General features: G+C 42.7%; 1 protein-coding gene across 13 annotated transcripts in view; it reads right to left on the bottom strand.

Moving 5' to 3' along the window:
• The window catches only part of CTNND2 (catenin delta 2), a 3,400,942-nt gene that overhangs the window by 1,069,073 nt on the left and 2,304,888 nt on the right, over nucleotides 1-26,981 (bottom strand). For all 13 annotated transcript variants that reach the window (XM_077269511.1, XM_077269508.1, XM_077269506.1 and 10 more), the window contains one exon: nucleotides 412-562. In XM_077269511.1, coding sequence (XP_077125626.1) covers nucleotides 412-562 — 151 coding nt within the window. The remainder of the gene's footprint in view (nucleotides 1-411; nucleotides 563-26,981) is intronic.

Raw genomic sequence — 26,981 nt, forward strand, 5'->3', positions numbered from 1 at the left:
TTATTTGCTTTAAAAGAATAAAATTGTATAACCTTTTCCAGCCTGATGTACATCAAAAACTCTTCTTCTGAGCTCATCAGAAATCTCCTTTGTTTATACTATGACATACAATATGCTCACAAATGTGTTCTGAAGATCAGACTTTGTTCTGCCAGTTCTTTAAATAAAGCCAGTCACCCACTCACACCAGATTGTCATCCCATGGCTTGAAAATACCATAATCAAATTTCATCTTCCAATTATTTGCTAACTCTAATGGTTTACATACTTATGTCAAGATAGATAGAATGTGAAGTGCTATTAAATTAACAGGCTTTTCGCACAGTAACCATGTCATTAGCCATTCATTTACAATGTTTATAAAGGATGGAAATACTGTAGTATTCAACTGTATTGTAACAGAATATTTACCTATAAGTTCTTTATTTCTCACATCCAAGGCCATATTCCTTAAAGCAGTTGCAACTGCACATACCACTCTATCATTATCAATTCGAAGGAGCTCAACTAAAATTGGCAAACCTTTTTCTTTGCGGACCGCAGCTCGAATATAAATAGACCACTGCAAAAAGTAAAAGAGAATACATTATGTTCTAGTAAAATATTTAACAGCAAAATATTTAACAGCAATCGCATGCACAGTTACAAAACAGAAAATGCAACAAGATTAGAACTGTTAACTTCACAGTGTGTCGACCGAACTCAAAGACATGCTTAAAGTCGATATGTGATGTGCTTACACAGCTGCACTGAGAGGTGAAAGGATCCAATAAATAACCAAACTCATGAGACTGGTGTATAGCTTAAATGCTGCTACCATGTTTCTCCAAAAATGAGAAGGGGGTCTTATATTATTTTTTTGCTCTAAAAGGTGCATTAGGGCTTATTTTCAGAGGATGTTTTCTTTTTTTACCATAAGCTACACTCCACATTTCGTCTCGAACAAAAAAAAAAAAACATTTATTCAAATATAATCATGTCATCACATTCTGTAACATCACCATAACTCGCCAAACCTTGAATTCCATCATGAATTTCTTGAGAACCCATTTTCTTTTACCATGTACTGTACAACAACATACATTAACCTGTATTCATGAGCAAATTAACATTTATTCAAACACACTAATGTTATCGTTATCATCTTATGGAAATCACTATATAACTTTCAAAACCCTCAATTCTATCATGAATTTCTTGTCACTCTGTTGTCTTTAGAATCATTGGCCATAATTTCTCATGTCTAGCAATAGTGCTTTGCTTAAATCAGTACCTCTTGTCCATGTAGCTTGCTGGTAACGCATTGACAACGCAACTGTAACTTATTTTCTCCAATGAATTCTTCACTCAAGTCACAACCTCTTGCAGTCTAGACTTCACAAAGCTGACATACCGATTTCTCTATGTTCTTTTTTAATGTTGTCATTCTTTTCCAAGCGTAAATGGTTCTTGAATGGCTTGTTTATTGCAATATCAAGAGTCTGGACATAGGCAGTAAATCTATTTTTTTTTCTCATGAAGGAAGTTCTTAATGTCTTTAGTGCAGTGTATACTGGTTGAATCCAGACTAGGAGGCTTTTTTGGTCACCTAGCAAAACAAGTGCAGCATTAAAGGGAACCTGTCAACAGGATTGTGCAAAGTAACCTACACACACTGTCAGGTCGGTGCCATTCTACTGAATAAAATGATACCTTGGTTGATGAAATCCGTCTTGTGGTTGTTTCTTAATCTTCTTTTTCAGTTTGTAGTTAATGATATGCTCGTGCCCTAAGGCGGGGTTCATGCATGTGGTGCTCTGTTTAGCTCTTCATAATGCAGACTGCTGACAGGTCACTCATCCCTCAGTGACCCACCCCCTAGTTTAAATAATGAATATACTAATGTGTATGTTAGGGCAGGCGGAACGCACCGAGTAAATGTAGAGATAGTATAGGTGCGTTCGCAGCCCGTGGTCCACTGTGCAGGAGTAGAACCTGCTGCTAGTAAATGGCGGCACTATATGGCAGTACTACGCCTGAGTAGACATGGGCTCCATCACCCGTTCTGTATAGGAGCCAACTCTGTTGCTTCACAGAGCCGCTGGGATAAAAGGTAATGCTGTGCTCTGTTAACCTCACAGAGGACAGAAGCTCACTAACGGAGCAGGTAGTATACAGTGGTCATACGGTCAGCAATAGCACTCAAACAACTCTCCGGAGGTGCCGGAATTCTAGTGGCTATACACCTGCCCTGAATTCATACAAACAAACTCCTCTCCGGAGATGCCGGAATTCTAGTGGCTATACGCCAGTCCTAAATTCACACACGCAAACTCCTCTCCGGAGGTGCCGGAATTCTAACGGCTTACAGCCGACCCTAAGCACATGCTGACACAGACCACAAAGTAGCAAAGCTACTCATGAATATAAGTTGATACTAGCGCATGGCCGTGTGGCCATGCAAACCTTTTATAGCTGTACCTCTCAAGGACCTTCCTAGTGGTCAAATAGGAGCTGCTACAAGACCTGAGCGTGTGACCCCAGACCTCCAATGGGAGGTCATCCCTTGGGCATGCTCAGTAGAGGAAAAGCAGGACTTAGTCCCAGGAGCATCTGCTCGCCACAGAACAGTGCTGGTTACAATGGCTGAGCCTGGAAGGTCAGCAGTAACCAAGCACACAGTATCTGCCTGAGCCAGACGCTGGGACCGACATCTCCGCTGAGCAGGCTCCACTGTGGCTGAAGAAGAATAAGAGACCGCAGCGGAGGTGGTTCGAGATTCTCCATGTGCAGTGATGGGAACTTGACACCTAACAGTGTGTATTTGAAAAGAGCATGTCACTTAATCAAAATGGTGGCGCCTGTGCACTCTCTTATCGGTTAGTTCCTATTATCTTCCTGTGTCTCAAAGAAAAAAACTGCGCAAGTTCCGCCGGTACCATTTTGATGTAGTGTACATTTTTTTGTCTGCAGAAACAAGCAACCGGTGGAGGCGCTTGCGCAGTAGCATCTATTGGAACACAATGCTAATGCGCAGGCACACCCGACAGTGCCATATTGATGGTAATTTTTTTATCTTTGAAGCACAGGAAGATAATAGGCACCAACCGATAAGAGAAAGTGTGCAGGCACCACCATTTTGATTAACTGACATGCTGTTTTTCAAATACTTACATTAGTATATTCATTATGCAACTAGGGGGCAGTTTCACTGAGGGATCAGCGACCTGTCAGCAGTCTGCATTATGAATATCTAATCAGAGCACCACATACATGAACCCTGCCTTAGAGCAAGAGCATATCATTAACTACAAATCGAAAATAAAGATTATGAAACAACCACAAGACAGATTTAATCAACCAAGGTATCATTTAACTTAGTATAAAGGCGCCGACCTGACACTGTGTAGGTTACTATGCACAATCCCTTCAAATAGACTCATTTCCTTATAACTACTTGTGTGCACCAGGTTTTTTCGGTTTCAAGAACATAAATACCTGAAACATCACCAATCTACTCCTTCTTGCCTTTAGTAATGCTTAGAGGTGGGGCTTTAGTTCCATCCACACGAATTGCCAAAATACAGGTAACATATGCTCTTTCATAACCGGTGGAGGGATCGAAAACAGAGAAAGCACCCCACTGATCAATTGTCATTTGTGATCCTCAGCCAATGAACCCTGCTCTTTCATGTATAGTGGGTCTGTGGGTCAATATGTACCTTACCAGTCCAGTACATTTCTTGCTCCTCTATTTACTGTATACCGCAATTAATGGTAAATGTCTGCTCACCAAGAAATGCAGAATCAGTAAAAAAGTGTCCAGGCAGTAACAGTATCAGTACACATGTAAAGTTGAAGAGATCTATAATAATAAAAATTGTATTTATATAGCGCCAACATATTCCGCAGCGCTTTACAACTTATAGAGGGGACTTGTACAGACAATAGACATTACAGCATAACAGAAATCACAGTTCAAAACAGATACCAGGAGGAATGAGGGCCCTGCTCACAAGCTTACAAACTATGAGGAAAAGGGGAGACACGAGAGGTGGATGGTAACAATTGCTTTAGTTATTTGGACCAGCCATAGTGTAAGGCTCGGGTGTTCATGTAAAGCTGCATGAACCAGTTAACAGCCTAAGTATGTAGCAGTACAGACACAGAGGCTATTGACTGCATAAAGTGTATGAGAACATGATGCGAGGAACCTGATTATGGTTTTTTTTTGTTTTTTTTTTATTAGGCCACACAGGGATAGTTAGGTTAATGCGTTGAGGCGGTAGGCCAGTCTGAACAAATGCGTTTTGAGGGCACGCTTAAAACTGTGGGGATTGGGGATTAATCGTATTAACCTGGGTAGTGCATTCCAAAGAATCGGCGCAGCACGTGTAAAGTCTTGGAGACGGGAATGGGAGGTTCTGATTATTGAGGATGCTAACCTGAGGTCATTAGCGGAGCGGAGGGCACGGGTAGGGTGGTAGACTGAGACCAGAGAGGAGATGTAGGGTGGTGCTGAGCCATGGAGTGCTTTGTGGATGAGGGTAGTAGTTTTGTACTGGATTCTGGAGTGGATGGGTAGCCAGTGTAATGACTGGCACAAGGTAGAGGCATCGGTGTAACGGTTGGTGAGGAATATGATCCTGGCAGCAGCATTCAGGACAGATTGGAGCAGGGAGAGTTTGGTAAGAGGGAGGCCAATTAGTAGAGAGTTACAATAGTCCAGACGAGAATGAATAAGTGAGACAGTAAGAGTTTTTGCAGAGTCGAAAGTAAGAAAAGGGCGAATTCTAGAAATATTTTTGAGATGCAGATAAGAAGAGCGAGCCAGTGATCGGATGTGGGGGGTGAATGAAAGCTCGGAATCAAGGATGACCCCAAGGCAGCGGGCACGTTGCTTGGGAGTAATGGTGGAACCGCACACGGAGATGGCAATGTCAGGCAAAGGTAGGTTAGTAGAGGGAGAGAACACGAGGAGTTCAGTTTTTGACAGGTTCAGTTTCAGATAGAGGGAGGACATGATGTTAGAGACTGCGGTAAGACAATCACTGGTGTTTTCTAAGAAGGTCGGAGTGAAAGCAGGAGAAGAGGTGTATAATTGGGTGTCGTCAGCATAGAGATGGTACTGGAAACCAAATCTACTGATTGTTTGTCCAATAGGGGCAGTATACAAAGAGAAGAGGAGGGGGCCTAGGACTGATCCTTGAGGAACCCTAACAGTAAGGGGAAGGGGAGAGGAGGATCTATGGTATTCACAAATGAGGTATGGCTCTGAATAAATTATAAAAGTACTCCTCTTGTTTTTAACTTTTTGTGATATTTGATAAAAGTAATAAAGATAATTTTATAATGTGTTCATGGCTATACATCATTTGTGAATATTATTATTATTTATTTATATAGCACTATTGATTCCATGGTGCTGTACATGAGAAGGGGTTACATGCAAATTACAGATCTCACTTACAGTAAGCAAACTAACAATCACAGACTGATACAGAGGGAATATGACCCTGCCCTTGCGGGTTTACATTCTAAAGGATGGTGGGGAAGGAGAAATTAGGTTGGGTGGTTGCAGCAGCTCCAATGTTGGTGAGGCGGTAGCTCCAGTAGTGGTGAGGAGGCAGCAGGTCATTGCAGGCTGTAAGCTTTCCTGAAGAGGTGGGTTTTCAGGTTCCGTCTGAAGGATCCAAATGTGGTTGATAGTTGGATGTGTTGGGGCAAGAATTTCAGAGGATGGGGGATATTCGAGAGAAGTCTTGGAGGCGGTTGAGTGAGGAGCGAATAAGTGTGGAGGAGAGAAGGAGGTCTTGGGAGGACCGGAGATTACGTGAGGGAAGATATGGGGAGATTAGTTCAGAGATATATGGAGGAGACGGGTTATGGATGAATTTGTAGGACAGTATTAGTAATTTGAACTTGATACGCTGAGGGAATGGGAGCCAGTGGAGATTTGCAGAGGGGAGAAGGGGAGGAGTAGCGAGGAGAGAGATGAATTAGTCGGGCAGCAGAGTTGAACAGAGTGGATAGGTCTTTTTCAATGCTACAGTACTTATATCCAGATTTACGGTAAAAATTAAAATGTTTCCAGGGTGCTTTTATTGATACCAAAGTACAGTTATATGAAAAAGTTTGGGCACCCCTATTAATCTTAAGCTTAATGTTTTATAAAAATTGTTTTTTTTGCAACAGCTGTTTCAGTTTCATATATCTAATAACTGTTGGACATAGTAATGTTTCTGCCTTGAAATGAGGTTTATTGTACTAACAGAAAATGTGCAATCTGCATTCAAACAAAATTTGACAGGTGCATAAGTATGGGCACCCTTATCATTTTCTTGTTTTAAATACTCCTACCTACTTTTTAATGACTTACTAAAGCACTTCTTTTCGTTTTGTAACCTCATTGAGCTTTGAACTTCATAGCTAGGTGTATGCAATCATGAGAAAAGCTACTTAAAGTGGCCACTTGTAAGTTGGTCTCCTGTTTGAATCTCCTCTGAAGAATGGCATCATGGGCTCCTCAAAACAACTGTCAAATGATCTGAAAACAAAGATTATTCAGCATAGTTGTTCAGGGGAAGGATACAAAAAGCTGTCTAAGAGATTTAACCTGTCAATTTCCACTGTGAGGAACGTAGTAAGGAAATGGAAGAACACAGGGTACAGTTCTTGTTAAGGTCAGAAGTGGCAGACTAAGAAAAACATCAGAAAGGCAGAGAAGAAGAATGGTGAGATCAGTCAAGGACAATCCTCAGACCACCTCCAGAGAGCTGCAGCATCAACTTGCTGTCACTGTGCATCGGTCAACTATACAACGCACTTTGCACAAGGAGAAGCTGTATGGGAGAGTGATGCGAAAGAAGCCATTTCTGCAAGCATTCCACAAACAGAGTCGGCTGAGGTATGCAAAAGCACATTTGGAGAAGCCAATTTCTTTTTGGAAGAAGGTCCTGTGGACTGATGAAACTAAGATTGAGTTGTTTGGTAATACAAAAAGGCGTTATGCATGGTGGCAAAAAAAACACAGTGCGTTGTATAGTTGACCGATGCACAGTGACACCATCTGCAGCAAGTTGATGCTGCAGCTCTCTGGAGGTGGTCTGAGGATTGTCCTTGACTGATCTCACCATTCTTCTTCTCTGCCTTTCTGATGTTTTTCTTGGCCTGCCACTTCTGGCCTTAACAAGAACTGTACTCAAGTTCTTCCATTTCCTTACTATGTTCCTCACAGTAGAAATTGACAGGTTAAATCTCTGATACAGCTTTTTGCATCCTTCCCCTGAACAGCTATGTTGAATAATCTTTGTTTTCAGATCATTTGACAGTTGTTTTGAGGAGCCCCTGATTCCACTCTTCAGAGGAGACTCAAACAGGAGAAAAACTTGCAAGTGGCCACTTTAAGTAGCTTTTCTCATGATTGCATACACCTGGCTATGAAGTTCAAAGCTCAATGAGGTTACAAAACGAAAAAAAGTGCTTTAGTAAGTCAGTAAAAAGTAGGTAGGAGTATTTAAAACAAGAAAATGATAAGGGTGCCCATACTTATGCACCTGTCAAATTTTGTTTGAATGCAGATTACACATTTTCTGTTAGTACAATAAACCTCATTTCAAGGCAGAAACATTACTGTGTCCAACATTTATTAGATATATGAAACTGAAATAGCTGTTGCAAAAAAACCAATTTTTATAAAACATTAAGCTTAAGATTAATAGGGGTGCCCAAACTTTTTCATATAACTGTATATACTACCTACTGTATACTACAATTCCATACTTTTAAACTGTATCTAAAAAGACTTATTTTCTCCCTAAAACACCTCTCTGCTGTTTGAATTTTTGTTATGGTCAATGTAATAGAGTACATATGGTAGAATACAGCAGGACCCTTCATAAAGGAACACAGGCAACCCCAAAAGAAAGCAGATAAATCACACTCACAATACCCCAAACAATTAGAGTCGGCAAGTGCTAATAGTGGATGGGATTTCACACACAAATGTGTAAGGTCCCCCTGCATTCCACATAGTTTGGCTGTGGAGGCAGCTGTAGCTGACTTGCGGAAATGGGCACACACACGGCGTACTTTCACAAGTAGCTCAGGCAGATCTTGGTAGGTTTTGAGAAGCCGTTAAACCTTTAAGTTGAGCATGTGTGCCAGGTATGGTATGCATGTGAGGTTACCAAGCTTCAGAGCTGGCACGAGGTTATGGCCATTGTCACACATGACCAGGGCTGCCATCAGGGCATTACTGCCCTTACTGGCATATGAAGCCCAATGAGCAGAGGGGGCAGGCAACGAGCCTCCTCGCTTCTGCTCACTGGGCCCCAGAGGCAGGAACCTGCTTCAGTAACTTGTCATCAGATGCACGATCATTTAAAACATGTTGCCATGCAGGAGATTCCTCCCGCACCGCAACAGTTACCAGTCGCCAGCCAATCACAGGCCGGCAGCTGACATCAGCGCACACTTCGCCGACGTATGATGTCACTGTCATACGCCAGATTGACACTGCTCACCTCAGCTGAATCGAAGCGAAGGACACCGCTGGACCTTGGCCAGGAAAGGAGAAACTTTTTTTTGTAAAGCCGCAGTATGTGGCTGCAATATACCACTATGGGGGTGCATTATACTACACTGCTCAAAAAAATAAAGGGAACACTTAAACAACAGAATATAACTTTAAGTAAATCAAACTTCTGTGAAATCAAACTGTCCACTTAGGAAGAAACACTGTTTGACAGACCACATATCTGTACCAGTGCTTTTCTGGCTGATGTTTTGGTGACTTTTGAATGTTGGTTGTGCTTTCACACTTGTGGTTGCAGGAGACGGACTCTACAATCCACACAAGTGGCTCAGGTAGTGCAGCTCATCCAGGATGGCACATCAATGTGAGCTGTGGCAAGAAGGTTTGCTGTGTCTGTCAGCGTAGTGTCCAAAGGCTGGAGGTGCTACCAGGAGACAGGCCAGTACACCAGGAGACGTAGAGGGGGCCGTAGGAGGGCAACAAACCAGCAGCAGGACCGCTACCTCAGCCTTTACGCAAGGAGGAACAGGTGGAGCACTGGCAGACCCCTGCAAAATGACCTCCAACTGGCCAAAAATGTGCATGTGTCTGCACAAATGGTTAGAAACCAACTCCATGAAGATGGTCTGAGTGCCTGACATTCACAGATGGGGATAGTGCTCACAGCCCAACACCGTGCAGGATGCTTGGCATTTGCCACAGAACACCAGGATTGGCAAATTCACCACTGGCACCCTGTGCTCTTCACAGATGAAAGCAGGTTCACACTGAGCACATGTAACAGAATCTGGAGATGCCATGGAGAGCGATCTGCTGCCTGCAACATCTTTCAGCATGACCAGTTTGGCAGTGGATCAGTAATGGTGTGGGTGGCATTTCTTTGGAGGGCCACACAGTCCTCCATGTGCTCGCCAGAGGTAGCCTGATTGCCATTAGGTACCGAGATGAGATCCTCAGACCCCTTGTGAGACCATATGTTGTTGTGGTTGGCCCTGGGTTCCTCCTAATGCAGGACAATGCCAGACCTCATGTGGCTGGAGTTTGTCATCAGTTCCTGCAAGATGAAGGCATTGAAGCTACGGACTGGCCCACCCATTCCCCTGACCTTAATCCGATTGAACACATCTGGGACATCATGTCTCACACCATCCACCAACGTCACATTGCACCACAGACTGTCCAGGAGTTGGCGGATGCTTTAGTCCAGGTCTGGGAGGAGATCCCTCAGGAGACCATCCGACGCCTCATCAGGAGCATGTCCAGACATTGTAGGGAGGTCATACAGGCACATGGAGGCCACACACACTACTGAGCATAATTTCCTTAATTGTCTTGAGGAATTTCCACTGAAGTTGGATAAGCCTGTAACTTCATTTTCCACTTTGCTTTTGAGCATCATTCCAACTCCAGACCTCTGTGGGATATTAGTTGTGATTTACGTTGATCATTTTTATGTTTTATTGTTCTCAACACATTCCACTTTGTAATGAATAAAGAATTACAACTGGAATATTTCATTCAGTGATATTTAAGATGTAGGATTTTAGTGTTCCCTTTATTTTTTTGAGCACTGTATATATGACAAGGGGGTGCATTACACTATGGGGGTGCATTATACTATATATGACAAGGGAGTGCATTATACCACTAAGGTGGTACATTAAACTATATATGACAAAGGGGTACAATATACTATGGGGCAGCAGTATACTATATATGACAAGGGGTGAATTATACCATATATAACAAGGGGGTGCATTACACTACTATGAGGGGCATTATACCACTATGGGGCTGCATTATACTATATATGACAAGGAGGTGAATTATAATATAGGGGTGCACTATACTATAGGAGTGCATTATACTGCTATGTGGGTGCATTATATTGCCATGGGAGTTCATTATACTACTATGAGGGTGCATTATACTATATATTACTATGGGATAAATTATACTACTATGAGGGTGCATTATAATGCTATATATGACTATGGGGTAAATTATGCTATTATGGATGACTATGGGGGCAATATCGAGAGACATGGGGGAAATATTTAAAGACATGAGGCAGAATGGGAGGATACATGGGGTCCAGAATGTGGGATATTATTACTGTAGGGCAGAGGTCCCCAACGTTTCTGGCCTTGAGAGCCACAGTCAGCTCTGAGAGAGGGTAGCGAGCCACATCCAGCCTTGAGAGAGGGTCGTGAGCCACATTCTGCTCCCGCTCCCCTCACAATAGTGGCAACCAAAGCCCCCATTACAGGCATAATGGTAACCAAAGCTTTTCCACAAAAATCAATCACCACAAAGCTGTATACAAAGATTAACGGGTTCCTACAATACCCCCCATTCAATATTCCCCTATAAAGCACTCTCAAGACACTGTCACATCCAGCTTCAAACATCTCCTCTGACAGGTGGTGTCATCTTGTCTCCAGCATACCATACTTAAATCCTCTCAAAACCCCTAAGACCAGTATATGTAAACCCAGATCTGCTCTTTTGTGTAGGGCTGCTCACAAAATTCACAATTTTCAGATGTGCTCTTCATACCTGTTTGCTAGAACTGGAGTTAATGCACCAAGCTGGCAGACAGCCGTGAGCCACAATTCATGGGACCGCGAGCCACATGTGGCTCCCGAGCTACAGGTTGGGGACCCCTGCTGTAGGGGCTAATTAAAGGATATTAATTTTGAGGATACTGTTTTCAGTGTGGGGAAGGAGAGGTCATGTTACTGTGAAGGGCGACACGGTTGCTTTTTTTCTTCATCTGGTGGAGTGTAGAATGTGCTCTAGATAACTGTGTTATTTCCTGCAGAGACAAGTGATGGCGGTGTGCCCTGGATGAAAATGAAAAGCAAAGATGACAGACTTCAACTAGAGATGTCATCGGTGAGTCAGTGTATTACCTGTACACTGACACTATACACTGTATACTCTATACAGAGCTCCTATATACAGTATGTCACCGGTGATCACTGAATTACGTGTACGCTAACACTATACACTGCATACTATATATAAAGCTCCTGTGTATAATGGCGCTTAGGCTAAAATTAGTTTTTTTTATTTAATGATCAGTATTATAGTATTTGGTCACTACATGGTGGTAATATGTGGTCCGGCCATGGTGTCATGGTATTTATGCCTTGTATGTGGTATTATTCGGTCACTATGTAGTGGTAATACAGTATGTGGTGCGGTCACGGTGTGAGAGCATTTGTCCCGTGAATGTGGTGCTATTGTTCATTTGAAAAATTGTATATGACACATTCACTTAAAGAAACAAATACAAATATACCTAAAAAGAGTATTGGATATTTTAACAAATATTTAATAGGTTAGAGTAGGGCCTGGCCAAAAGAGTCTACCTAGTCGCAATGGAGGCTTAAAAATTTTTTTTTAGCAAAAACAAAAGCTGATGATATGTATTTGATCTGGTGTTAGACGGGAACTGATACTATGTCATTGGTGATATTGTGGTGCAGGTGTGGAGTTTTTCCTATAAGTTGGCAGTGGGACTGAAAGGTTGGAGGTGGAGCCTGGGTGAAATCTGAGTGAAAATGTTGCCAGTATGGGCCCCAAAATTCCTGGTGGCAGTACTACACATGATCATGCCTGGTTGTAGGTTCAGGGGCGATAGCCACAGATCAGTCTGGTCTGTAATATCTTTCAACAACTCTGCGGTGATGTGCAGTTTGTCACCTAAGCAGACTAGTTTCATCACAGCTTGTTACCACTTGGCTGAGGCAGTGTTGCAGTGCTTTCAGTTTTTGACTGCTGTTGACAGTTGTAAGGCGGAGGATTAATAGGAGGAGGAGGTGCAGAAACTGCTGTAGTAGGTGGGGTAACGCTGATTGAACCAAGGCTCAAAATCCTCGGTGTCGGTAGCACATGTTCCGTCCCAGGATCCGAATGGGTTCCTGCTTCCAAAATGTTCAACCAGTGTGCTGTCAGGGAAATGTAGCATCTATAGCCACAAGCACTTGTCCAGATGTCCATGGTTAAGTCGACCTTCCCAGTCACAGAGTTGGTTAGAGCATGGCTGATGTTATGGGACACATGTTTGTTTAAGGCAAGGATGAAATATGGGGAGAAATTGTGGCAGCTGGAGATGGCTGGGGACAGAGTACCTAGGGAAAGCCACCACCATTAGGTAACAGAAAGGTTCCATCTCCAGAAGCAAGCCTAAATGGCAACATTTCCAGGACAAGCATTCTGGAAATGTGGCCGTTTAGCATTGTAGCCTGTAGGTGGGTGGCTGCGTATTTAAGCTTGAGTTCCAAGGACTGGGTTAGGGACAACTGAACACTGCTCTAGTACAAGGACTTGGATGTGGTTGCCAGTGTGCAATGACAGGTGCTGGATGGAAGGCATCTTTGCCTACTTCAAGACAGGGGATTGGTATGACCGTAGAAGAGAGGAAGAGGCAGTGGTGTCACCTGCAGATACTGTTTCTGAATTTTGGGGTTCTTCCCAAGTAGTCGGGGGCTTTGCTTACATGTGTATGAGCATGCTGGTGGGGGTCAGGCTGGTAGTTTTGCTGCCCCTGCTGATGCTGGCATGGCAGATATTGGAAATGGCATTTTTTGCGTTAACTAGACTGTCTTTAAGAAACACCTAAAGCTTGGCTTGACAACTTCACCCATGTTGGTGCTCTGGGTATTAGTTGCTCTCCTTGTGTCCCTGGCCACCCTACTGCCTACTCCTGCCTGTTGCGATGCTGCAGATCCTCCCCCTGAGCATCGATATCCTCGCTCTGAATGTCACCTTCACGGTTTGGGACAGTGACTTCATTGTCCATGACCTCATCTACCTGGTCCTCCTCCTGATTTGCTGACGTAACACCACCACTTGCTGGCAGTTGTGTCTCATCATCATTCAGCTCTTGTGACAGTAGCTGCATTTTCCCACTGTTGCCTTATTGTCAGCGTGGCAGCTCAAATATTTGAGTATTATTATATGAGATCTCTTCATGTTCCAGTTGGAACAGGCAGGGTATGAGGCCAGAATCTATAAATGGAAATGTGAACAGCTCTTCAGAGTGGCCAAGTGTGTCCAAGTATGTCACTAATATGGTGGAAGGAAGGAGGATCAGGGAACAAGGACGTGGACATGGTTGCTGACGGTGGTTGCATAGGTGCAACAGCAGGTGTAGGGTGGGAGTAATTTTCACCTACACATGCACATGACATGATGGGAGGAAGGAGGATCATTGTGGGGATTGTGTGGCCCAGAATCATGGCTACTGAGACTGGATCATGTGGTAGACAGGGTGGTGTTGGAAAAGGGACAGGAAGCATTATCTGCTTTTCATCCCACAAGCTTTTCACCATTTCTGGCTTCAAGAGTGGTGTTCCACGTCATCCTACGAAGTGGGGCAGGAAGCTAGATTGACACAATGTGAGTGTATGTTGTGCTCCCGCAGTTTCACCTTGCCAACGTCCTCAGCCTTACCATGCGCCTTGCTCATTTTAAATTACATATGATATATACCTGTTGAGAAAATGTTGCAGACAGGATTAAAATGCCAGCAAAATTTGCCTACCACCGATGGACATACAAGACTGTAGTATCAATATAGTAATGTTGTTTGAAACCAAAGATTTTTTTGGTGTCTTTTGAGGCTCAACTCTAGCACAAAAAAAATGCCACATAAAATTTCACTGCTGAAAAAATTGCAGTATTACAATGCCAGCAAAATGTGCCGACTTCACATGGAAAATAAGACTGTAGTATCAATATAGCAATGAAATATTTTTAACCCCTTTACCCCGAGGGTGGTTTACACATTACTGACCATGCCAATTTTTAAAATTGTGAACACTGTCAGTTTATGAGGTTATAACTATGGAATGCATCAACCAATCCCGGTGATTCTGAGACTGTTTTTTTTGTGACATATTGTACTTCATGATAGTGGTAAAAATTTCTTTGGGACTACTTACATTTATTTGTGAAAAAAAAGGAAATTTGTCAAAAATTTCGAAAATTTAGACACGTTAGAACCCATCAGTATTGAGACCACCACGTCGCTAGTTGATGGGCATGCAGCAATTGGCCAAATCATGTGCTAAGCATCTCATTTTTTCCTAGTATCCAGAAGCAGTATTGCTATTCATATTTCATATATTTCACATTGACATGCTTTAGCATACAAAGACGGACTCCGCCGGATCACAGGTCAAATGGCATCAGCAGTGCCTCAATCTGCCTCTTTATAGGGATTCTTCCGCCAGAGGTTCTGTATTTCCGAGATTTACACAGAAACCCCAATGTAAATGCTCAACATGGAGTGCACGATAAGTGTTCGCCAAGCCTTACTGCGATCTTTTTAAAGCAGAATGATGGGGAGCGTGGCCGAGCTTCAGATGGCACTGGCTGCTTAGTGCTGGAGCTCTAGCAGAGATCGGCTTCAACTCAGCACAACAAGGTGAAAAATTGCTTTAGGGAAGACCTAAGTAAGTTACCTGGTAATCTGAGGACACAGTAGTCTGGATGGTGCGAGGCAGATCAGCGAGAAGGAGCTCCCCAAGGAAGGTGACTGCATATTTCTCCTGGGACCAGGTATTGATGCAGTCTCTAAAATGGTTGTGGCTTCTTCTTACCCAGCTCCTCCTTCCCACTCATCAAGGGGTGGTTCACAGACAGCAGTCTCAGAAAGAGATGAGGAGGAACAGACAGATATTCTCCTTACACAAAAACCATGGAGGTTTTGCTGAAGTCTCTAAAGGTACCGTCACACTCAGCGACGCTGCAGCGATATAGACAACGAGCCGATCGCTGCAGCGTCGCTGTTTAGGTCACTGTAGAGATGTCAAACACAGCAGCTCCAGAACGATGCAGGAGCGATCCTGTGACGTAACGGTGACTCATTTATCGTTCTCACAGGTCGTTAGCACCATGTAAAACATTGCTGGCATCGTTGCTTTTGCTGTCAAACACGACGATACATGCCGATCTGACGACCAAATAAAGTTCTGGACTTCTAGCTCCGACCAGCGATATCACAGCGGGATCCAGATCGCTGCTGCGTGTCAAACACAATGAGATCGCTAACCAGGACACTGCAACGTCACGGATCGTTGTCGTTCTCGTTGTAAAGTTGCTGAGTGTGAAGGTACCTTTAGACAAGAGCTCCAATCTGACAGTAATGATATCAGACTTTAAGGGAGAGTTGCAGGAGCTGGGCAGTAGAACACATCATCTGGAGCAGAAACTGACAGAGCTTACTAAATCTCATAATGAACTAACAGATGCCAACAAGGCTTTAGAAAATTAAGTCTCCCAAATCTACAACAAAACCCTGGACCTTGAGGACAGGTCCAGGAGGAACAATATTCGTATTAGAAGGATTGATGAATCTACTCCTGACAGAGAATTTCCAGGTCTCCTGCAGAGTTCTATACAAACAGCGATCCCTTCTGCAGACAGCAAGGACTTAATGGTTGATAGAAAACACAGAATTCCAAAACCAAAAGGCCTCAGCCTAGATTTACCTCGAGATGTTATTGCCTGCATTCATTTCTATACAGTGAAGGAGACTTTTATGGCTGACCTTAGCAAAAGGCCGAAGCTTCCAGATAATTTGGCCCAGCTGAAGGTATTCCCTGATTTATCGGCAGGTACTTTAGCTCAGAGGAGGAAATATATGCAGTATACTACAGCCTTTAGAGATCAAGGGTAAAGTACAACTGGGGGTTCCCCACACAATTGAAAGTCTTGAGGGGCAATTCAATATTTGTCTGCACATCCCCAGAAAAGGCTAGAGATTTATTGTTAAAGTGGAAGATTCAGCCTATATGTCCAAAAGAAAAAAGAGCTTCTCAGGTACAGAAAAAGAAAAAACTGGACCCAGACTGGTTTAAGGCATGATTGATTACTGGAGAGTGGTTCTCTGTTTCCTGCTTTCTACTCTTTGCCTGGTGCCTCTATGGAGATGTTAAAATCAGGCAAAGTTGCCCAAAGAGTGTCATTGTTTCACTCTTTTTCAAATTTTTTTTTTTACTCTTTTTCTTTACTGTTTGCTTGTTTTTGGAACTATAAGGGGACTTCCTCATATGTTGAAGCAAAAATTTAGGTTTGATAACCTTTTATTTGTTTATACAAACACATTTGTTCCCCTGTCCGTCCTCCGCTTGTCTGTTCTCCCCATGTTTGTCACTCATTTAGCAGTGGTTTTACATAAAGAAGTATATAGTACTAACAATGCATATTACGGTTTTATCTATAAATGTCAATGGTTTGAACCTCCCAGGCAAAAGATCCATCTTTTGGAAGAATATTTGCAAAGAATCTGCTGATGTAATTTGTGTTCAAGAAACGCACCTGTAGGCGCAGGATAATGCTCGACTAAATAACCCACGATATCGACATCAGTTCTTTGCAAACAACAAGAATAATAGAGCTGGAGTTTCTATTTTTATAAGAGACTCACTAACCTTTAAATTGTATGACACTGCTAGTGATCCGCAGGGGCGTTTTATTTTTGTTGATTGCTCTTTAACCCCTTTAACCCCAAGGGTGGTTTGCATGTTGATGACCAAGCCAATTTTTTCAATTCTGACCACTGTCTTTTGATGAGCTGATAACTCTGGAACGCTTCAATGGATCCTAATGATTCTGACACAGTTTTTTTCGTGGCATATTGTACTTCATGGTAGTGGTAACATTTCTTTGATATGACTTGTGATTATTTGTAAAAAAATAGAAATTTGCCAAAAATTGTGAAAATTTGCAATATTCCAACTTAAATTACAGAGGTATGTCACACAACACATTTAAGTAACATTTTCCACACATCTACTTTATATCTGCACAATTTTTGAACCAAATAGTTTTTTGTTAGGAAGTTATAAGTGTTAAAAGTTAAACAGCGAGTTCTCATTTTTACAATACCATTTAGTTTCACTTTGAGGGGATGATAGAAAATACCCAAAAGTGACACCATTCTAAAAACTGCATCCCTCAAGGTGCTCAAAACCACATTCAAGACGTTTATTAACCCTTCAGGTGCTTCACATTAATTTTTGTAATGTTTTTAAAAAAAATGAACAGTTAACTTTTTTTCACATAAAATTTACTTCAGATCCAGTTTTTTTTTTTAATTTTACCAAGGTTAACAGGAGAAATATGATGCCAGAAGTTGTTGTGCAATTTGTCCTGAGTACGCTGATACTCCACAAGTGCAGATAAAACACTGTTTGGGCGCATGGCAGAGCTAGGGAGGGAAGGAGCACCATTTGACTTTTCAATGCAAAATTGGCTGGAATTGAGATCGGACGCCATGTCGCATTTGGAGAGCCCCTGATGTGCCTAAGCATTGGAAACCCCCCACAAGTGACACCATTTTGGAATCTAGACACACAAAGGAACTTATCTAGATGTGTGGTGAGCACTTTGAACCCCCATGTGCTCAACAGAAGTTTATAACACAGAGCCGTAAAAATAAAAAAACAAATTGTTTCCACAAAATGATCTTTTCGCCCCCAATTATTTATTTTCCTAAGGGTAACAGGATAAATTGGACCCCAAAAGTTGTTGTGCAATTTTTCTTGAGTATGCTGATACCCCATATGTAGGAGAATACTACTTTTGAGGCACAGTGCAAAGCTCAGAAGGAAAGAGGTGCCATATTAGAATTCAGATTTTGCTGGAATGGTTTGAGGGTGCCATGTCACATTGGCAGAGGTGCCATAACAACAGAAATCTTCTATATGTAAACTCATGTTACAAACTACACTCTCCAATGAGTTCATCTAGGGGTGCAGTAATCATATTAACATATCACTGAGCGGTGAAGAAAGAATAAGTTACATTTCTACCACTAAAATGTTGTTTTAGCCCCAAGTTTTAAATTTTTCTAAGGGCTAATAGGAAATTATTTTACAATAACCTGATATCCATTTTTTCCTGAGTGTGCAAATACCCTACATGTAATCGGGAAATACATTTCAGGCACAGTGCAAAGCTCAGAAGGCAAGAAGCGCCAGATTTTCTGTTATGGTTTGCAGGTGCCATAACCCACTGGGAGAGCCCATGAGGTGCCAGAACAGCAGAACCCCCCATAAGTGACCCCATTTTAACAAATACACCTCTCAGTGAATTCATCTAGAGAGGCAATGATCATTTTGACACCACGGGTGTGTCACAGAATTGCATACCATTGGGAAGTGATGACAAAATAACTACGGTACATTTTTACCACCAAAATTTTGTTTTAGCCAAAGAGTTTACATTTTCACACAGAAAGTGGGTAAAAATGGCACTAACATTTGCCCCACAATTTCTACTGAACGTGGTAATACCGCATATATGGCTTTAACAGTACTACTTAGCCATACGGAGAGACTCAGGAGGAACGGAGCGCTATTTGCCTATTAAGGTGAATGGGTCTGTGCACATGTCAGAGTGTTTCCACAGACCGTGTGTCTGTGGGCAAAACACTCTGACATGTCTGTTTTTTTAACCCCTTTCTGACCTCGGACAGGATAGTACGTCCGAGGTCAGAAGCCCCGCTTTGATGCGGGCTCCGGCGGTGAGCCCGCATCAAAGCCAGGACATGTCAGCTGTTTTGAACAGCTGATATGTGCCCGTAATAGGAGCGGGCAGAATTGCGATCTGTCCACACCTATTAACTAGTTAAATGCCGCTGTCAAACGCAGACAGCGGCATCTAACTACCGCATCCGGCCGGAAATGATGGCATCGCCGACCCCCGTCACATGATCGGAGGTCGGCGATGCTTCAGAATAGTAACCATAGAGGTCCTTGAGACCTCTATGGTTACTAATCACCGGCAGCTGTGAGCGCCACCCTATGGTCGGCGCTCACAGCACACCTGATTTTCTGCTACACAGCAGCGAACAGCAGATCGCTGCTATGTAGCAGAGGCGATCGCGCTGTGCCTGCTTCTAGCCTCCCATGGGAGCTATTGAAGCATGGCAAAAGTAAAAAAAAAAAGTTAAAAAAAATGTGAAAAAAGTAAAAAAAATATAAAAGTTTAAAGAACCCCCCTTTCGCCCCAATCAATAAAAAAAAAAAAATCAAACCTACACATATTTGGGATCGCCGCGTTCAGAATCGCCCGATCTATCAATAAAAAAAGCATTAACCTGATCGCTAAACGGCGTAGCGAGAAAAAAATTCGAAACGCCAGAATTACTTTTTTTGGTCGCCGCGACATTGAATTAAAATGCAATAACGGGCGATCAAAAGAACGTATCTGCACCAAAATGCTATCATTAACCCCTTCCCGACATGTGACGGTATAGTATGTCACATGTCGGGACCCCCGCTTTGATGTGCGCTCCGGCGGTGAGCGCACATCAAAGCCGGGACATGTCAGCTGTTTTGAACAGCTGACATGTGCCCGCAATAGGCGCGAGCAGAATCGCGATCTGCGCGCGCCTATTAACTAGTTAAATGCCGCTGTCAAACGCAGACAGCGGCATTTAACTACCGCATCCGGCCGTGCGGCCGGATATGAGCGCATCGCCGACCCCCGTCACATGATCGGGGGTCGGCGATGCTCCTCCATTGTAACCAAAGAGGTTCTTGAGACCTCTATGGTTACTGATTGCCGGTGGCTGTGAGCGCCCCCCTGTGGTCGGCGCTCACAGCACACCTGCAAATCTACTGTGTAGCAGCGATCTTATGATCACTGCTGCATAGCAGAGCCGATCGGGCTGTGCCTGCTTCTAGCCTCCCATGGAGGCTATAGAAGCATGGCAAAAGTAAAAAAAAAAAGTTTTTAAAAATGTGAAAAAAATAAAAAAAATATAAAAGTTTAAATCACCCCCCTTTCGCCCCAATCAAAATAAATCAATAAAAAAAAAACCCAACCTACACATATTTGGTATCGCCGCGTTCAGAATCGCCCGATCTATCAATAAAAAAAAAAGCATTAACCTGATCGCTAAATGGCGTAATGAGAAAAAAATTTGAAACGCCAGATTTACGTTTTTTTTGGTTGCCACGACATTGCATTAAAATGCAATAACGGGCGATCAAAAGAACGTATCTACACCAAAATGCTATCATTAAAAACGCCAGCTCGGCACGCAAAAAATAAGCCCTCACCTGACCCCAGATCACGAAAAATGGAGACGCTACGAGTATCGGAAAATGGCGCAATTTTGTTTTGTTTTGTTTTTTGCAAAGTTTGGAATTTTTTTTCACCACTTAGGTGAAAAATAACCTAGTCATGTTAGGTGTCTATGAACTCGTAGTGACCTGGAGAATCATAATGGCAGGTCAGTTTTAGCATTTAGTGAACCTAGCAAAATAGGCAAGCAAAAAACAAGTGTGGGATTGCACTTTTTTTGCAATTTCACTGCACTTGGAATTTTTTTCCCGTTTTCTAGTACACGACATGCTAAAACCAATGATGTCGTTCAAAAGTACAACTCGTCCCGCAAAAAATAAGCCCTCACATGGCCAAATTGACGGAAAAATAAAAAAGTTATGGCTCTGGGAAGGAGGGTAGCGAAAAACGAAAACGGAAAAACGGAAAAAGCTCCGGGGGTGAAGGGGTTAAAAACGTCAGCTCGGCACGCAAAAAATAAGCGCTCAACCGACCCCAGATCATGAAAAATGGAGACGCTACGAGTATTGGAAAATCCAAAAAGCACTTATTGAGCGGGCACCATCTGCACATATAGTATATTTAAGGGGATCACCACCTGCATACTATGTATAAGTAGAACCAAACAAAGCAAAGTGTATGTATACAAATTGGGATCACCACAACAATTAAGAATTTATCAAAAAAACATCTTTATTAAGGGAACACCACACAAAAAACATGTAAAAACATTTAAAAACCCCACAATAAGACCTGGGGTAACGGGTCCATACAAATGACAGGTAAATACCATAACACAACACACAACATTGTACAGCCAATATGCATAAATACACGAGTTACAAAAACCAGTGTCCTTCACATGTGGACATAATACAATATGATGTAATCCACCAGCAACAACCCAAAAAAAAAAAAATATACCCTTATTTTAAGCCAGGCACACAATACCGTGCCCTATAGAGAAGGATCCAAAAAAGAAAAAATATATAAATATAATGAATGGTAAGCTTGGAGGTGCTAAGCACCATCCGGATCCCTAGACCATAATATTTTGTGTCCTAGTAGGGTCCAAAGCCGTATATAGAGAAAGATAAACTTAAGGTACCTTCACACTAAGCGACTTTGCAGCGAGAACGACGACGATCCGTGACGTTGCAGCGTCCTGGATAGCCATCTCGTTGTGTTTGACACGCAGCAGCGATCTGGATCCCGCTGTGATATCGCTGGTCGGAGCTAGAAGTCCAGAACTTTATTTCGTCGCTGATCACCCTCTGTCATCGCTGGATCGGCATGTGTGACGCCGATCCAGCGATGTGTTCACTTGTAACCAGGGTCCCCCGGCGTCCACAGGGTTACACGCTGCTGCTCAGAGCTTCCTGCACTGAATGTGTCAGCGCTGGCAGTAAAGCAGAGCACAGCGGTGACTTCACCGCTTTGCTCTGCTTTACGGCCGGCGCTGACACAGTCAGTGCAGGAAGCTCTCGGCAGCAGCGCGTAACCCTGTGGACGCCGGGGGACGTGACAGACATCAGAATGTGAGTATGTACTGTTTTTTTTTTTAACTTTTACAATGGTAACCAGGGTAAATATCGGGTTACTAAGCGCGGCCCTGCGCGTAGTAACCCGATATTTACTTTGGTTACAAGTGAACACATCGCTGGATCGGCGTCACACACGCCGATCCAGCGATGACAGAGGGTGATCAGCGACGAAATAAAGTTCTGGACTTCCAGCTCCGACCAGCGAAATCACAGCGGGATCCAGATCGCTGCTGCGTGTCAAACACAACGAGATTGCTATCCAGGACGCTGCAACGTCACGGATCGTCGTCGTTCTCGCTGCAAAGTCGCTTAGTGTGAAGGTACCTTAAGTTTATCTTTCTCTATATACGGCTTTGGACCCTACTAAGGCACCATATCCGTATACTGCATGCGGTTTTCTCTTATACTCATTAAAACTGTGACACAACTATTATTGTGGCACTTTTTCTCTTTTTTTGCATGCACTATTGTCTCATATTGTCTGCATGCATGGGATTCCGATACAGTGGGAATCCACTTCCATGATATTCTATGGGGGTGCAGTTTCAAACGTCAAGACATATTGTATGGTACTATATGTGCCTGCGGTAGTGCCACAGAATATGGTAATTACTTTCTAGTAGTAGCATTGGGTATATACTGACATAGATTATCCATATTTACTGTTAACATTCCATGGTCTTCTGTAAATATATTATTGTTTAAACACGTATGCGCCTACTTATAAGGCCGGCGTCACACTGGCGAGTTTTACGGACGTATGAGAGCAGAAAATACACCCGTAAAATACGCATAACACACGGCCCAATGATTCTCTATGGCCCAGCTCCTATCCGCCGTATTTTACCGATCCGTATTATACGGTCTTCTACGGCCGTACAGAATTGAAGCATGCTGCATTTGTCACCGTAATGCGCAAAAAAAATCGCCAATGAAAGTCTATGGGGGCGAGAAAAATATGGATTACACACGGACCAGCAGTGTGACTTGTGAGAAATACGCAGCAGTGTTCTATAGAAAAGCCGGTAATTCAATTGCCGGCTTTTCATTTCTCCTTCCGAAACCCGACATGATATGAGACATGGTTTACATACAGTAAACCATCTCATATCCCTTTTATTTAGCATATTCCACACTACTAATGTTAGTAGTGTGTATGTACAAAATTTGGGCGCTGTAGCTTGTAAAATAAAGGGTTAAATCGCGGAAAAAATTGGCGTGGGCTCCCTCGCAATTTTCTCCACCAGAGTGGTAAAGCCAGTGACTGAGGGCAGATATTAATAGCCTAGAGAGGGTCCATGGATATTGGCCCCCCTTGGCTAAAAATATCTGCCCCCAGCCACCCCAAAAAAGGCACATCTGGAAGATGCGCCTATTCTGGCACTTGGCCACTCTCTTCCCATTCCTGTGTAGCAGTGGGATATGGGGTAATGAAGGGTTAATGTCACCTTGCTATTGTAAGGTGACATTAAGCCAGATTAATAATGGAGAGGCGTCAATTATGACACCTATCCATTATTAATCCAATAGTACGAAATGGTTAATAAAACACACACACATTAAAAAACGTATTATTCCGTCCATGGTCAAATTGGCCCATGTCACATGAACGGAATAGTATGCCTGATGTCAGAAAGGGGTTAAATAATACTCAATACATGATTTCAGGTGTTCTCTAAAGGGCTTAAAATTGTCTGTGGGGATATCAACCTCCCCATGTCTGCTGTCTTAGATTGCTCAAACAGATGTACCTCTAGGGGAGCGATTAAATCTCTTGTTTCAGAATATAATTTACATGATATCTGGAGATATCGCCACAGCCCTGAGAGAGATTACTCTTACTTCTCCTCTAGATTTAATTCCTATAGAAGGATAGACTATATTCTTGTTGATTATAGAACTCTAGGTTGTGCACTTGAAGCAAAGATAGATGCCATCTCGTGGTCTGACCATGCTCCTGTCTCACTCACCATATCTGATACTGATTGTTTGGTCAAAGCTAATAGGTGGCGTTTAAATGATTATTTACTGCCCAACAAACAAAACATTGAGTTAATAGAGACCAAGTTAAAAGACTTATTTGACATAAATGATAATAACTCCACCTCAGATGATGTGGTTTAGTAAGCCCACAAGGCATATATGAGAGGTATTTTTATTAAAATGGCAGCAGTAGAAATGAAAAAGAGAGAGGCGGCGGTGTCAGATCTACTAAGATCTTTTGCAATTTTCAAACTTTGTATTTTTATGCCCTTAAATCAGAGAGATCTGTCACACAAAATAGTTAATAAATAACATTTCCCAAATGTCTACTTTACATCAGCACAATTTTGGAACCAAAATTTTTTTTTTTAGGGAGTTATAAGGGTTGAAAGTTGACCAGCAATTTCTCATTTTTACAACACCATTTTTTTAGGGACCACATCACATTTGAAGTCATTTTGAGGGGTCTATATGATAGAAAATAACCAAGTGTGACACCGTTCTAAAAACTGCACCCCTCAAAGTGCTCAAAACCACATTCAAGAAGTTTATTAACCCTTTACATGCTTCACAGGAACTGAAACAACGTGGAAGGAAAAAATGAACATTTAACTTATTTTTGCAAACATTTTAATTCAGAACCATTTTTTTTTATTTTCACAAGTGTAAAAACTATTTAACCATAAATTTTGTTGTGCAATTTCTCCTGAATACGCCGATACCCCATATGTGGGGGTAAACCACTGTTTGGGCGCACCGCAGAGCTTGGAAGAGAAGGAGCGCCGTTTGACTTTTTCAATGTAGAATTGGCTGGAATTGAGATCGGATGCCATGTCGCGTTTGGAGAGCCACTGATGTGCCTAAACAGTGGAAACGCTCCACAAGTGACACCACTTTGGAAACTAGACCCCTTAAGGAACTTAACTAGATGTGTGGTGAGCACTTAGAGCCCCCAAGTGCTTCACAGAAGTTTATAAAGTAGAGCCGTGAAAATAAAAAATCGCATTTGTTTACACAAAAATGATCTTTTCGCCCAAAAATTCTTATTTTCACAAGGGTAACAGGAGAAATTAGACCACAAAAGTTGTTGTGCAATTTCTCCTGAGTACGTCGATACCCCATATGAGGGGGTAAACCACTGTTTGGGCGCACCGCAGAGCTTGGAAGAGAAGGAGTGCCGTTTTACTTTTTCAATGTAGAAATGGCTGGAATTGAGATCGGACGCCATGTCGCGTTTGGAGAGCCCCTGATGTGCCTAAACAGTGAAACCCCCCACAAGTGACACCATTTTGGAAACTAGACCCCTTAAGGAACTTAACTAGATGTGTGGTGAGCACTTTAAACCCCCAGGTGCTTCACAGAAGTTTATAACGTAGAGCCGTGAAAATAAAAAAATCACATTTTTTCTACAAAATTTTTATTTTCACAAGGGTAACAGGAGAAATTAGACCACAAAAGTTGTTGTGCAATTGGTCCTGAGTACGTCGATACCCCACATGTAGGGGTATACCATGGTTTGGGTGCACTGCAGAGCTTGGAAGAGAAGGAGTGCTGTTCTACTTTTTCAATGTAGAATTGGCTGGAATTGAGATCGGACACCATGTCGCGTTTGGAGAGCCCCTGATGTGCCTAAACAGTGGAAACCCCCCACAAATGACACCATTTTGGAAACTAGTCCCCTTAAGGAACTTATCTAGATGTGTGGTGAGCACTTTAAACCCCCAGGTGCTTCACAGAAATTTATAACGTAGAGCAGTGAAAATAAAAAAAATCCTTTTTTTTCCTCAAAAATGATTTTTTAGCCTGCAATTTTTTATTTTCTCAAGGGTAACAGGAGACATTGGACCGCAAAATCTGTTGACCAGTTTGTCCTGAGTACACTGATACCCCATATGTGGGGGGGCACTGTTTGGGCACCCATCAGGGCTCGGAAGGGAAGGAGCGCCGCTTGGAATGCAGACTTTGATGGGATGGTCTGCGGGCCTCATGTTGCATTTGCAGAGCTCCTGATGTACCTAAACAGTAGAAACCCCCCACAAGTGACTCCATTTTGGAAACTAGACCCCCCAAAGAGCTTATCTAGATGTGTGGTGAGCACTAGGAACCGCCAACTGCTTCACAGAAGTTTATAATGTAGAGCCATGAAAATAAAAAAAATCATATTTTATCCACAAAAATGATCTTTTCACCCCCAAATTTTTACTTTCACAAGGGTAACAGGAGAAATTGGACCCCAAAATTTATTGTGCAATTTATGCTGAGTAGGCAGATACCCCATATGTGGGGGTAAACCACTGTTTGGGCGCATGGCAGAGCTCGGAAGGGAAGGAGCGCTGTTTTGGAATGCAGACTTTGATAGAATGGTCTGCGGGCATTATGTTGCATTTGCAGAGCCCCCGATGTACCTAAACAGTAGAAAGCCCCCACAAGTGACCCCATTTTGGAAACTAAACCCCCAAGGAACTTATCTAGATGTGTTGTGAGAACTTTGAATGCCCAAGTGCTTCACAGAAGTTTATAATGCAGAGTCGTGAAAATAAAAAAATAAAAAAAATTTCCACAAAAAAGATTTTTTTAGCCCCCAAATTTTTATTTTCACAAGGGTAACAATAGAAATTGGACCCCAAAAGTTGTTGTCCAATTTGTTCTGAGTACACTGATACCACATGTGTGGGAGGGACCACTGTTTGGGCGCATGGCTGAGCTCAGAAGGGAAGGAGTGCCGTTTTGGAATGCAGACTTTGATAGAATGGTCTGCGGGCGTTATGTTGCGTTTGCAGAGCCCCTGATGTACCTAAACAGTAGAAACCCCCCACAAGTGACCCCGTTTTGGAAACTAGACCCCAAAT

The sequence above is a fragment of the Ranitomeya variabilis genome, chromosome 6 (genome assembly GCF_051348905.1).
Source record: "Ranitomeya variabilis isolate aRanVar5 chromosome 6, aRanVar5.hap1, whole genome shotgun sequence".
Lineage (NCBI taxonomy): Eukaryota > Metazoa > Chordata > Amphibia > Anura > Dendrobatidae > Ranitomeya > Ranitomeya variabilis.